Source organism: Polyodon spathula, chromosome 4, assembly GCF_017654505.1.
Source record: "Polyodon spathula isolate WHYD16114869_AA chromosome 4, ASM1765450v1, whole genome shotgun sequence".
Taxonomy (NCBI): domain Eukaryota; kingdom Metazoa; phylum Chordata; class Actinopteri; order Acipenseriformes; family Polyodontidae; genus Polyodon; species Polyodon spathula.
Window position 1 is genome coordinate 66,897,651 of NC_054537.1, and position 13,233 is coordinate 66,910,883.

At 36.9% G+C, this 13,233-nt stretch overlaps 1 protein-coding gene across 9 annotated transcripts in view; it reads right to left on the reverse strand.

Moving 5' to 3' along the window:
- Positions 1–13,233, reverse strand: part of LOC121314771 (FH1/FH2 domain-containing protein 3-like) — a 263,850-nt gene that overhangs the window by 241,647 nt on the left and 8,970 nt on the right. For all 9 annotated transcript variants that reach the window (XM_041248429.1, XM_041248428.1, XM_041248437.1 and 6 more), the window contains exon 2: positions 3,749–3,855. In XM_041248429.1, coding sequence (XP_041104363.1) covers positions 3,749–3,855 — 107 coding nt within the window. The remainder of the gene's footprint in view (positions 1–3,748; positions 3,856–13,233) is intronic.

The window sequence follows — 13,233 nt, forward strand, 5'->3', positions numbered from 1 at the left end:
GTTACAGTGCAGTTAAACTTCCCAGTATTCTGTCCTAGTTTAACATGCTTTGACTATGGCAATTTCTTCATAGGACTGCGCCTTTCTGATTTTTTCTTTTTTGTACTTTCTTTTTTTGAATGAACGATTGATTGCAGCCTGTAGCCGTGCTGTTCTGCCAGCCAGCCTCTCTCTCAGAGCTGATAACAGCAAGCACAATTGCAAGTGGCACCAGATCGTTCTCTTGTGTCTTTCAGGGATCCCACACAAAGCCAATTGTGTTTAAGAAAACTTCTTACGGGCTATTACACAGATTCTAAGAGAGCAAGCCGAGTAAGTGTCGCTCTTTGAGGGGGCCTCGGTTACTGTCGCTATGGTTGAACGGCAGCAATGGCAACACAACAATGGAAACTGTCTGGTATTCAAGTAAAGGAAACGTGGGAGCAAGCAACAGACAACCACATTCTATATTGCTCCATGTTCTCCTAATCCTACGCAGGTGAAGATTTTGAGTCCTGTAAATGTGGCATTCAATACCCTGTTTCTCAGGTATGCAACATGACATACTTTTGTCCAGAAGTAGGGTTTGACTTGCATCATTCCAATTATTCTTTGGAGTTAGTCCATACAGTACGTCATAAACTGCACTGTCATCCATATGAAAAGTCTGTAACACAAAACTGAAATAAAAACACAAAATGCTGCTGATTAATCATTAGCATACCAGTAAACGAACAGGACAGTATAACACACGTATTGGCACATTCCAACATCAGTTGCAGTTTTTCAGGTTCGGTAAAATATAATTCATGTCCATGGAACTATCCAGCTATGCATTTGCCATTCACCAAAATGTGCCAGCATGCACTGCAGTATCAGCCATATTTGCAGTTATGTATGTCGCCCCCGTCCCCCCAGTCCCGTCCCATATGTCTGTGCTGTCAACACCTACTTAGATCTCTTAAATAAAAGCTGTTTTTAATAGGTTTGTTTTCTGGAAGATTATTACAAATCTTACTGGTTTGGGTGTGGGCAGTCTGTTGCAAAAACATTAAGCTTTTCAATTAAAGACCTTAAACTCTTCAAGTCTGTAAAAGAGAAACATCTCCCTCATAAGCCACATTATGCATGCAAACATTTTGCACATTTACAAGAATGTTAAACCGCCTTAAGAACTTGAAACCACTTTTATAGAACTTCAGAAATGCTTTTTTTTTTTTTTTTCCATGGCATCAAAGTATGCAGGCCAAGCTAAGCCAAGCAGTTTTGGAAGCACCCTTACATCTTTAAGCCAACAGACTACATTAATAAACATACTTTTATTACCAGAGTTTACAAACCAGTTCTGCTTTCAGAAAGGACTGACATTTATACTGTAGGGCTGTAAATTTGTACAGTAATACAAATACTGTAAGTGACGTCTCAATTGAAAAAATGTAATTGCTGTTATTATTCATAAATGCATCTATATAATATTCCTTTTGGTATTTGGTATGGACATAATATCACAAGTTGTTTTTCTGACAAGTAGTGCCAGTTGGCATTGCTAGACTATGTATGTTTAGTTTACAGGGGTAGCATCGCTGTTTATTTTCAGCTTAAACATCGATCCTTCAGAATTTCCTCATTTTGATTTTTATATGGTCTGTTCAGAAATGAGACATCCACAAGATTTGAAATTAACAATTCTTTACTGTATTTTCCAGATGACCATGTCCATAATGAAACGTAATATAATTTGGCCCGTGGCCTTGTCCATTGGAGCTCGATAGACACCCCTATACACTGGCCGAACTATGATATAATGTATATTGATTGAATGATAACTAATGCCAGTGGGCAGGACAAGTGGCACTCTGTGCCACCTTCCCCCTACACAAGGCACGCTACAAGAAAAAAATGACAAGGAGACATAGACGAGGGGGCTACTTAAGGGGACAGTTTGATTATGTACGTGATTAGCGAGTGGATTCCCCTTTTAGAAACATAGTTTGCAATAAGACAATGGCAATGTAATTACTCAGTACAACTTACATAAAAAAAATAAATAGTGAAAGTTACATCTTACTGTAAAAGGCTTTCTAAAATTCCCACAGCTTTTCAAGCATACAGTGGTACAACAAACATTATTCTCGTTCAATTTCTCATTTTGAGGACCCCTGGACAGCACACATTTTTGGGAAGCCAAGACTTTCTAACAGAGGCTGTGGGAGCCAGATAAGAGATTATTTCAATGTCAAGTATATGTTTATGAATACAACTACTGTCGGGATCAGTTTCAGAGTATCAATCTGGGGACTGGGTGGAGGGTGTTGTAGGAAATTAATACTTTCTCCCAGAGGCTAGTGAGTTCCAACCAGTTTTTGTTAACAATACTCACATTGTCCAGGCACATATTTCAGCGTTAGAAAACCAGCTTGGTGGTTTTTAAAAACAATGAAGATTTCACAACACCTTTAAGCATAACTCCCTTACCTACATGTGTGTGTAAAAATGCAATGTGTACTTAGTGTAGTAACTGCAGTTTATTTTTACTACAACAATATTTGCTCACTACTGCAGACACAACCTCGTACTGTATACAGCTATAATCAAAAATGTTGCATCACCCTATAGAATTAACCAATTATGCTTCATAAAGACAAATGAAACCTGCTGAATAATGTTACATTAACATATTGAACTATATTACTATATTGAAAAGACAATAAGGCAATTTTTGTATGCAGAATTCAGTTCTTGCAGTTATGGTTTTCATTAGTGGGTGTTCTTGCAACATATATTCCCACAGGTCATCTGCACTGTCAGTGAATTTCATTTGGCCAGGTGCAACTATAAAAGGTAGAATGTTTCATGCAGGTTGTTTCACAGAGCAACCAGCACTGGTTTCAGACTAAAGGATTTTCACTATTTGGGGCTATAAAAATGAATTTAAAAAAGGTCTTTGGGTTTATAAAGCTGTGGACCACAAAATTGTTATTATTTTTTGTTTTAATTCCATTTCAAATCATTACCAACACAATGCTTTTTCTGCAGCTTGGTTAAAAAAATGTTGATACCTGCAGTTATTTCACTGTAGGCTCATAGTAATATCACCCCTACATTGTCATAGAATACACTGTAATGGAGTGCAATGGATGAACAATACCCTTTTTCATTACCAAAATATTTAGGGACATACCCCTTTCAGTCACTGAGTGTACAATTCTACCTTGTTACATTTCCTATCTATGTATCTACAGCTATGGCCAAAAGCTTTTCATTACCTAGAAATTTAGGATAGACATCATTAAAAAAATAAACAGAACTGTGATCCTTTATTTAACGGCACATAAACAAACTACAAAATGATATCGCAAAAGTCTACCAGAAGTCATAATTGTAGTACAGTATTTCATGTTTGATTTCGTAATGTCATACTTTTCAGCTTTGTCTGTTTATGTATATGGTAAACTACAAAGTGGTATGTAATTCAATATGTTACCATTATTCAACAGGTTTAATTCAACTTTATGTAGCAAAATTAGTTAATTCTATAGGGTGATGCAAAACTTTGTTATAATGCATAATGGTTTGTATTTTTTTAAAACTTTTGGCAGGGCAACTTCTAGAACTCTAGAGTTCACACAAAATGTAATTAAAAAATTGTGACCAAAAGGGATGTTCTCCAAATATTTACTCCAGTCTTTGAATAACTCCACTTTTAATATAGAGTAAACACCGCAGACAGGTACTTTCTTAGTTGCATGAAGAATGAGCTCTTTCTTACCCAGTGTCCTCCTGAAAGCCTTCCAGATCATCCTTCTGTTCAGCCAGTGTAGACTCCAGATCCAAATAGGTTCCATTGTGAGACAGCTGCAGGGTACAGTCATCAAGCTGAAACCAAAGCAACCACATATCACAAAAAAAGCCAGTTCTAATGAAAGAAGAAACTGATTAATTATTTCAAGTGATCATAATGCAAAAATGTGAATGCAACTATTTAAAGTAATTCACTAAGCTTTTTAGTGCCACGGTTAATTTTCTAGGTAAGTTACTGTAGTGCCTTTATACCTTTTGGCCATAGACTAGAAAACATTACTATATTATACAATATTTGGCATTTGGCCACACCTTTCGAGGTACCCCTGCCCATAAATTAACTTGCGGATAAGTGGAGAGGTTGACCGTACAGAAGCAATGAGCAGGGGGTTAGGTTAGCTTCCCTATCCCATTAGACAAAGCCAAAAAGCATGTGGAGGCTGGGGAGGAGGAGGCAAACACTGGCATACAGCGGGGATGTAATGGAGTGAGTTAAAATATAAATCCTTTCCTTGCCGATCACTGGAGGTATTGATTATCGAAGGACAAGTAAGATACAAGCTATTCGATTGACGACGTGATCTGATCTTGGAAGCGCTTAAAATATGCTTGATGTTTATGTAATTTGATCTAAGGTTAAAGCGAGTTCCCTCCCAGAACCACCGCTTTGCTTAATTCATGTAAAACAACGTGTGTATAAAAAGCACTTGTATATGAACAGCACTTTCAGTACTTTAAGTGGCTGTAATATCAGGTTTCATTTCACTGATTTGAATTGATCCAAATTCAATTTCAATTAGTTCTTGAACTGTTTGAATTTTCTAATCATATGACTCAAACAATGTGGTAGTGAAGTGGTTCATTATATATCTGTAATATATCTATTTTTGTATGTTACAAAAACTTTATCCACACTACATAAATCATGTGTGATTGATCAACATGCATTAAAACCACATACAGTAATTGCCATTCACTTCAGTTACAAAAGGTATGATTGCTCATTATAAAAGGCAGTTTGAATAGGGTATCAATGTTCTGACTCCAATAAATAGACATTACTCTTGTTAAGGAGGGGACTTTGGGCCTTTAACAGAACCCCCCACCCCACCCCCCTACAAGCCCCTCCCCCTTTGCGTGAATCAAAGGAAAAGGTAATTAGATTAAATGTTGCTCTAGTGGCAGGACTTCCTCTCTACTCATAATGTGCATTAGAAAGTTAGAAAACAAACAAAAAACAATAGTGTGTTTTATAAGGGTTAGAACAATTAAGTACTTTTTTTTTTTATTTTACGTACATTTTTGTCACAATAGCTCTGGGTTTTACTGGTGTCTTTGAGTGAGTTTTATTGTGGAATCATTGAGCTAAGCATCCAACATCAGTGTGGTTAAAGCCAAAGTACAAAAGCAGTCAGAGCCTCTGAGACACTCAATTGAGAACTGCCCCACCCCCTTTCCCATAAAAGACTAATCTGGCCTTGTTTAGCAACTGTAAACTTGTGGTTTTTGAGTGAAGTACAGGCCTGCACTATGCTCATCGAAAAACTCATTAAAATAAGTTAAAAAGCAACAGTGGCAGACAAAAAAAGAATACAGAACAAAACATATGGTTTGCATGTCTAGACTTCATTATATTTTAAAATAAAGATTTGTTTACTTATTTATAGAAATGTTTGAGCATTGTTTTAACCAGAACAATGTTTTCTCTATTTGTATATGCAGAATTAGACCAATGGTACAGTACACAATAATCATGTGAGACTAACATGGTAAAACCACAGAGCAACTAATTTCACAAAAACGAGTTTAATGCACTAAACACCAGAATGTGGCATTAAACCAGAAAAATCAGCATAAGGAAGTTGTCAAAAAAAAAGTTACCATTCAATTTATGAAATGCAAATATTCAACACAATATAATTAAACAAAACATATAATTACTTTCATTTTTTATTTTTATTTTTTTAAAGGACTGTATTCTTGTTTGGTAACTTTACTGGACTTTTCTTTTTATTTATTTTATTTCTTAAAAAAAAAAACATTCTAAAGAAGATTTGGAAGAAAAGAGCACTGCAATCCATTATCTATTCATGATGTAGCAGTTACCATGAAAAAACAAACCTTAAAGCTTTCATATAAATTACTGAAATCTTACTATTTTTGCAAGTAATTTAGTGTTGTTTGACTAGTCTAAAATCATATCCAGTAATGCTACTAAGACCTAAAAATACACATTAATTTCAAGTTATTTCCATATAATACTTAAAAAAATTATAATTGATACATTTTTATCATATTTTTTCAACCCAACTCGAAATTCATATGTCGCCCCACTGCTGCAACACTTACAGATCAGGAGCACTGGAGGTCAATGCACGACCTCTGTTCCTGCTGTATTGTCTTTTTTCTCCCAATGAAACTAAGCAATGAAGGTTAACAAGCTACTGAGCCCTGGAGGTAAAGGGCCAAGCCTTGGAACTCTCTATCTGGAGTAATAGGGAGCCTGAGCTGAAGTGGTCGCTGAAGCGAGGCAAACTATCTGTAACTGATTGACTTTGCTAACCGAGCAGGAACGCAAAGGACAATGCAACAATCACTGTGTTTTAAGCCAAATTTGCATATCTGGGATTCAAACCATGCTTGCACAACTCACCCAGCACTCCGAACAGCAATATTTTTAATATGTGAAACAAGTGGGGGCATCTGTGACCCCACAAACAAGCTACTGAGCCCTGGAGGTAAAGGGCCAAGCCTTGGAACTCTCTATCTGGAGTAATAGGGAGCCTGAGCTGAAGTGGTCGCTGAAGCGAGGCAAACTATCTGTAACTGATTGACTTTGCTAACCGAGCAGGAACGCAAAGGACAATGCAACAATCACTGTGTTTGTAAGCCAAAAAAAAAAAAAAAAAATTAAAAAAAGAATTTTAAAAAAAAGAAAAAAGAAAGCCAAATTTTGCTATCTGTGATTCAAACCCATTGCTTGCAACAACTCACCCGCACTACAAAAATGATTTTCTACTAACACGATTAAAGTTATCACAGGATGCGCAAGATATATATATATATATATATATATATATATATATATATATATATATATATATATATATATATAATATATATATATATATAATTATTACTGACTGTAACTGTATAACACAGAACTGTTCAAAATTAAACCTTTAGTGGGAATTAATTATTTAGGGTTTTTACTAAGAAATTTTGTAACTTTTATTAAAAAAAGATCGAATCCCTATAATGAAAAAGTGAATTGCAGTACACAAAGTTTTATTGGGGCAGAAAGGTTCCATGTCCTCACCTAATTAAAGTGCAACCAGATAATTGTAAAAAAAAAAAACACATTAAAACACCAATAAATTTGATCTAGAATACTAGTCAAACTATTTTCAGTTCTGTTGTGTGGTTTAATGTTTAAATACTGTAAAAAAAAAAACATATGACCTTGTGGCAGAGCAAAGCTCTGCCCTTTTAAATTGGCAGGGATGGGGTTAACTTCCCCTGCCTGCCTGGGTTTATTATGTTCAGGTGGCTGGGGTTGATTAGTTGATTAGGTTGATTAACGATCAATCAGCGCCCAGCCACCTGATATAAAAGGAGGCCTCTGCTTCTCATTTGGGGAGAGGGAGCTGAGGAAGCAGGTTGGGGTTTTTTTGGTTGTTTGGAAAACTTGAATCCAGTGAAGGCATTGCCCAGCCTGGAAACTGTTATTTTTGTAAATTTTGCTTTTTGTCTTTCTTTGTGTTTAAATTGTTTTGTTTTTGGCCCTTGTGCCCTTTCATTTTGTGTTTATTTATAATAAAATAGTTATTTTTTTGAACTGCAGTCTGTCTCTGGGCCTCTATCCACTCGCCAGCCTGCCACAGACCTATAACACAGTTACAGAATTGTCGTATCATTTATTTTAGGTAGCAAACATTAAGTGATGCAATGTCTGATCTTAACAATATCATCTATAAACCGCATTTGCTCATTCCCAGCCCTGTATACAAAGAGATCCAACTTTATTTTACTGTACTGTGCCAAAACACAAAACCTAAATCTAAACTGACCTCAAAGGGGCTTACAAACCAGGAATCCACATGCTAGTTAGCAATTCTAACAGTACCAAAAATGTAGAGATTGAAAAGATTATACCCCTGTCTATTTGGTTCACCAAGAAATGTGTTTATGGGGATTTGGGATTTGTATAAGCAACCCATGTTAAAACAAAAACACTTTTAATAAGAAGACTTGGCAACCCTGGCATCTACCTCTTGGTTGTAAAGCAGTCCAGTTTATTGCAAAATCCCAACGCTCTGAACCTGGTGAGCTGATAACTGCCCAATCCTTTATAGCTGCTTGCATATTTGCAATTTGCAGCACACCTCAGGGTTCTGGAGACTGAACCCCATTCAATACAACTAGTGGCTGCCTGGTTACTGACTAGTTTATCCTTCACTTATCTTGGGAATCTCAGCAAGCAGACCTTACCATGTTTATCTGATTTATCTATGCTATGTGGTGGGAATCAATGCAAATTAGATATATTTACTTTACTCTGCCTCTTCTTGTGTCATCAGATTAAGGCTTCAATAATGCTGGCAAACACTGATCCAAGTGTACATCACCAAAGCAGAACAAACATATTATGGTACCATTATTCACAGGACTGTGTATGGAAATGTATATCAGCAGAAACCTTATTTTGTGTACATGTAATCTATTGCAGAGAATATTACACCAGAGATCCCTGGACTGAACTTGAGCTGTGCACTGACCATGAAGATGTTCAAACCACTAACTTTAATGCAACCAAACTGAAAAGATGTATTGCAATCATTATAATCTGCATGTTTCTTCAAAGAAATAAACCTGACTGCTTCCCAGCCAATAACCGCTTCACCCAAACAGTTGTTATTGCCTCTGTTTTTTGTCTATGCAAATCCCATATTCAACCAAATAACCCTTGAACCTATGAATCTAAAGAGGCATATATTGGAATGCAATCAGTTTTATAGCCAAGATTTTTATCCAAAAAGATTAACCCTAAAAATGGCCAGTTAAACTGGATTCGGCACAACCCAAGTGGAAAATGGGCTAACAAAACAGCAGGGCTCCATTTCTAATGTTAACACAGACACTTTGCAAGGGTTTTAATTAATGTGCATATAAGTAGGTAGCTTAAAACCTTAAGATTCAATAACAGAGTAATACAGACTATCGCTAGGAATTGTTTTCTGCCAGTTATGCCTTACCTTATACTGTACGTGTCCCTTGCCAACAGATTTGTTCTATATTCCTCTTTTCTTTCAAAATCTTTTATTATCCTGCATAGTTAAGGGCAAACCATTCTATTATGCCAACAGGGGCAAACCAGATGCTTTGCATTATTGAAAGCTATGCGATGCTGTTCATTTACAATTAACTTGAGCTGGATGATAAACAGCTGCTTTCTGACTTGCATCAACCTTGGACGGCCTACCAAGATGTGCATTTTAAGATTACATCATCAACATCTCAGCAGGTTTACACCATCAAAAAGACAAGACAAGCAATTGATAAGCACTGAAAGAATGTTGATCTGACAGACAGTTTTTGACCTACGAATCCTGACTTTTGGGGTGCATTTTCTCGGTACGACCAGATCATCAGGTCATCTGGTTGTGTGTTTTTCGCGATGCGGTCACTGGACCTAGCAGTTATGGGTCCACTGAACCAGTGAACCCAGTTTGTGGCACAGTTCATGGTTGTAACCAGAGGTATTGTGGGACAGAGGTTTCCTGTCAAGATGGCGTTTTACAACTTGTTTCTGTAACCTTTTCTGATTATGTATATTATTTTTGTTTTTCTGTAAATAATAAAAACGTCACGATTGTGTGAATGTGTTTAATATTGTAATAGTTTAATGCAAGATGGTTTGTGTAGATTATAAAGGCTGATTAATCAAGAGAAAAGGGGTGGTAAGAGCAAGGTACTGTGTAAACCTTTTGTGTGTGAAATAATATGTAAAAAGTGTTTTGTGATTGTAAAACGGTTTAGCCGTCTGATGTAGTGAGAAACGGGAAAGAAAGTAGATGCTGATCACAAATTTTTAAAAAAAGGTTTCAAGTTACTTGCGTGAAATACATACTTGGAACAAACCATATACATAGCAATTCAGTCTAACATGTTTGCCTAGAGGCACCTAGAGATATAGTTTGCATTATGTACTGGTATAGAACTTCCATCATTTTCAACGATCGGGTCCGTTCTTGCGTTGTGGTCACGTTCGCGGGTTCTTGGTCAAAGGTCGCTTAAGCCGGTTCTGTTGCGGTCAAAACGAGAAAACACACCCTTGGTTCTGCCAATTTCAACGATCAGCCATTTACCGAAAGGTTTCAGCAGGACATTAACTTTCAGATAGGTTCTTTGAAAAACTACTGCATATGCCAGGAAGCTTGTAGAGCAACTGCAATACTAAAAAAGTAAGTAAGTAAGTAAGTAAAAGTAGGCATATATGTCATAAAACTTTGGTCTACTACCAGTTAATATAGCAGAGCTGGCCTATTGCAAATCTCCGATAGCTTATTCATTTACATCTCAGATGAAGTAATACTTAATTATGAGGAGAGTCTTGTCATAATATTGAACAAGGGATAAGCATACTATTAATCACTCACCAAATGTCAGTAAGATGGGTTACCATGACATATACAGTATACATAAAACTAAGGATTGTAAAATGCTTAACATTTTTTGCACCTTTAAACATCTGTATACCATTAAAACAAAAAAAAAAATAACCAGCTATAATGAAGTTTTTGCAATTTAACACATACCTGATGAATATTTACCACGACGGAAAAAAGCTGAAAGAATATTTCATTTATTTAAACCTAAAGCTTGAAATCCATGCAGACAGAAGGTGTAGCAGCAAGCAATAATATTTGGTGACATTTCCAAACAATCACAGATCTGTCCATGGTAGTGTTTGCTGTGTCTTACAGGCACACATCAATGGCTCCCTGCAAGGTAACCTTCCGATCATCTCCTGAAAGATTATTTTTTATTTTCTTCATACCAGCAACAAAACTACAGTCATTACAGAATGAGGTGGTAATTACAATGCAAACCAAAACTACAGTTCCTAGCTAGTGGACACACGGATATCCGTTAGAAGCCAGGGGCAGAAAAGAGCAGTGGTCAATCACTTGGCTTCAACGCGTTGTACCACTAGGGTCAGAAGTTGAAGACACTTCATTTGGCCAACCCATCTCAACCAACCCAACTGTATCCTACACTAAAGTTCCTCGACAAGATAATGCATACATTACAAGTAATATTCCTCATCCAGCCTAACACAGAATTGTCACAAAACAAAACTATTTTCGGTTATAAAAGGAACTCACTAAGATTCATATTTTGTATGACAGAGTGTTAAAGTTAAACACAAAAATCTATATTCTGCAGTAAAAAAAAAAAAAAAAAATGCATTACGTGGTGTTTAATCGTGATGAAATCAGTACAAATTTCACTGCGGGGGTCTTTAAATATTACTGCATCATTTATATGAAGATGGAGTCAGGTTAGGGTTAGCAGTAACTATTCCATTTAAAGTTCACTTTCACACACAACCTCATCCCTTTTTAAGCTTACTATCACAGATGGTCCTTGTAAAGTTACAACAAAGAAAATGTAAGCCCCATGGGTGCATTAGCAATTCTCAATGCCTTCTCCATGCTGATAGACACAGAGTGTACATTACTTTAAAATAGTAGAGATGAGTTTTATTAAGCAATTAATAACAAAGACAAGCAGTGTGTCCTGAACGTAGCTAGCGTACCAGCTTTACAAATGTTAAATTTCTGTCTTATTGAGTGATATCGAGACAGATCATACAGCCCACATCGAACAGCAATCTATTAACTCTGTATAAATGCAGGCACTGTAGAACAGCAAATGGTCTATAAACACTCAATCATAAATTAGGTAAACTTGCAGGAAAATATATAATGCCTGCGAAAAATGTACATAAAGAATACATGAAGCAAAAATTATAGTCTAGCATGAATGTATCAAATCTTTGCTGCATTGCTGAATGAGGTCAAACTCAGTCTCATAAAATGTATATTTACCTGCTCTGAACAGGTAAGTGGAAGAAAAAAATAGATGTAGGAGGAAGAGCCACTTTACATGCCATGCAAGGGTCACCGAAACCTGACAGGAGGAAAATGCCTTCCCTTATCCTTGAGGCAATGAGAGAAAGCTTTTAATGAGAAAAAAAAAAAACGATATATTAAAAATACAAAACAAAAAAGATCATAATTGGATAAGTCTCCACCACCCCTGAGTTAATACTTGGTGGAAGCACCTTTGGTAGCAATTACAGCTATGAGTCTGTTGGGAAAGATCTCTACCAACTTTGCACACCTAGATTTGGAAATATTTGACCATTCTTCTTTACAAAACTGTTCAAGCTCTGGGGAGCATCAGTGGATTTAGATTTAGATTTAGGTCGGGGCTCTGACTGGGCCACTCAAGGACATTTACCTCTTTATTCCTTAACCACTCCAGTGTAGCTTTGGCTATGTGCTTTGAGACGTAGTCATGCTGAAAGGTGAACTTCCAGTTTCAGCTTTCTTGCACTGCAGCAGGTTTTCCTCAAGGACATCTCTGTGCTTTGCTCCATTCATTTTCCCTTCCATCCTGACAAATGCCCCAGTCCCTGCCGATGAGAAACATCCCCATAACATGATGCTGCCACCACCATGCTTCACAGTAGGGATGGTGTTCATTGGGTAATGCGCTCTGTTGGGTTTGCACCAAACTTAATGCTTTGCATTTAGGCCAAAAAGTTCCATTCTAGTTTTATCAGACCAAAAAACTTTTTGCCACATGGCTACAGAATCTCCCGAGTGTTTTTTTTTTTTTTTTTTGCATACTTCAAACAGAATTCAAGGTGGGCTTTCTTGAGTAATGGCTTCCTTCTTCCCACCCTACCATACAGGCCAGATTTGTGGAGTGCTTAGGATATTGTTGTCACATGCACACTTTGACCAGTCTTGGCCATAAAAGCCTGTAGCTTTTGGCCTCGTGGTAGCCTCTCTGATCAGTCTCCTTCTTGCTCAGTCATCCAGTTTGGAGGGACAGCCTGATCAAGGCAGGGTCTTGGTGGTGCCATACACCTTTCACTTCTTAATAATCGTCTTGACCATGCTCCAAAGGATATTCAAGCCTTTGATATTTTTTTAACAACTTTGTCCCGGAGTTCTTTTGAAAGCGCCTTGGTGCTCATGGTTGAGTCTTTGCTTTGAAATCCACTACCCAGCAGAGGGAACCTACAGAAACTGATGAATTTATCCTGAAATCATGCGAATCACTATTATTTAACACAGGTGGAGGCCACTTAACTTGGTGTGTTATTTTGGAGGCGATTGGTTATACCTGAGCTAATTAAGGATTGCTATTACAAGG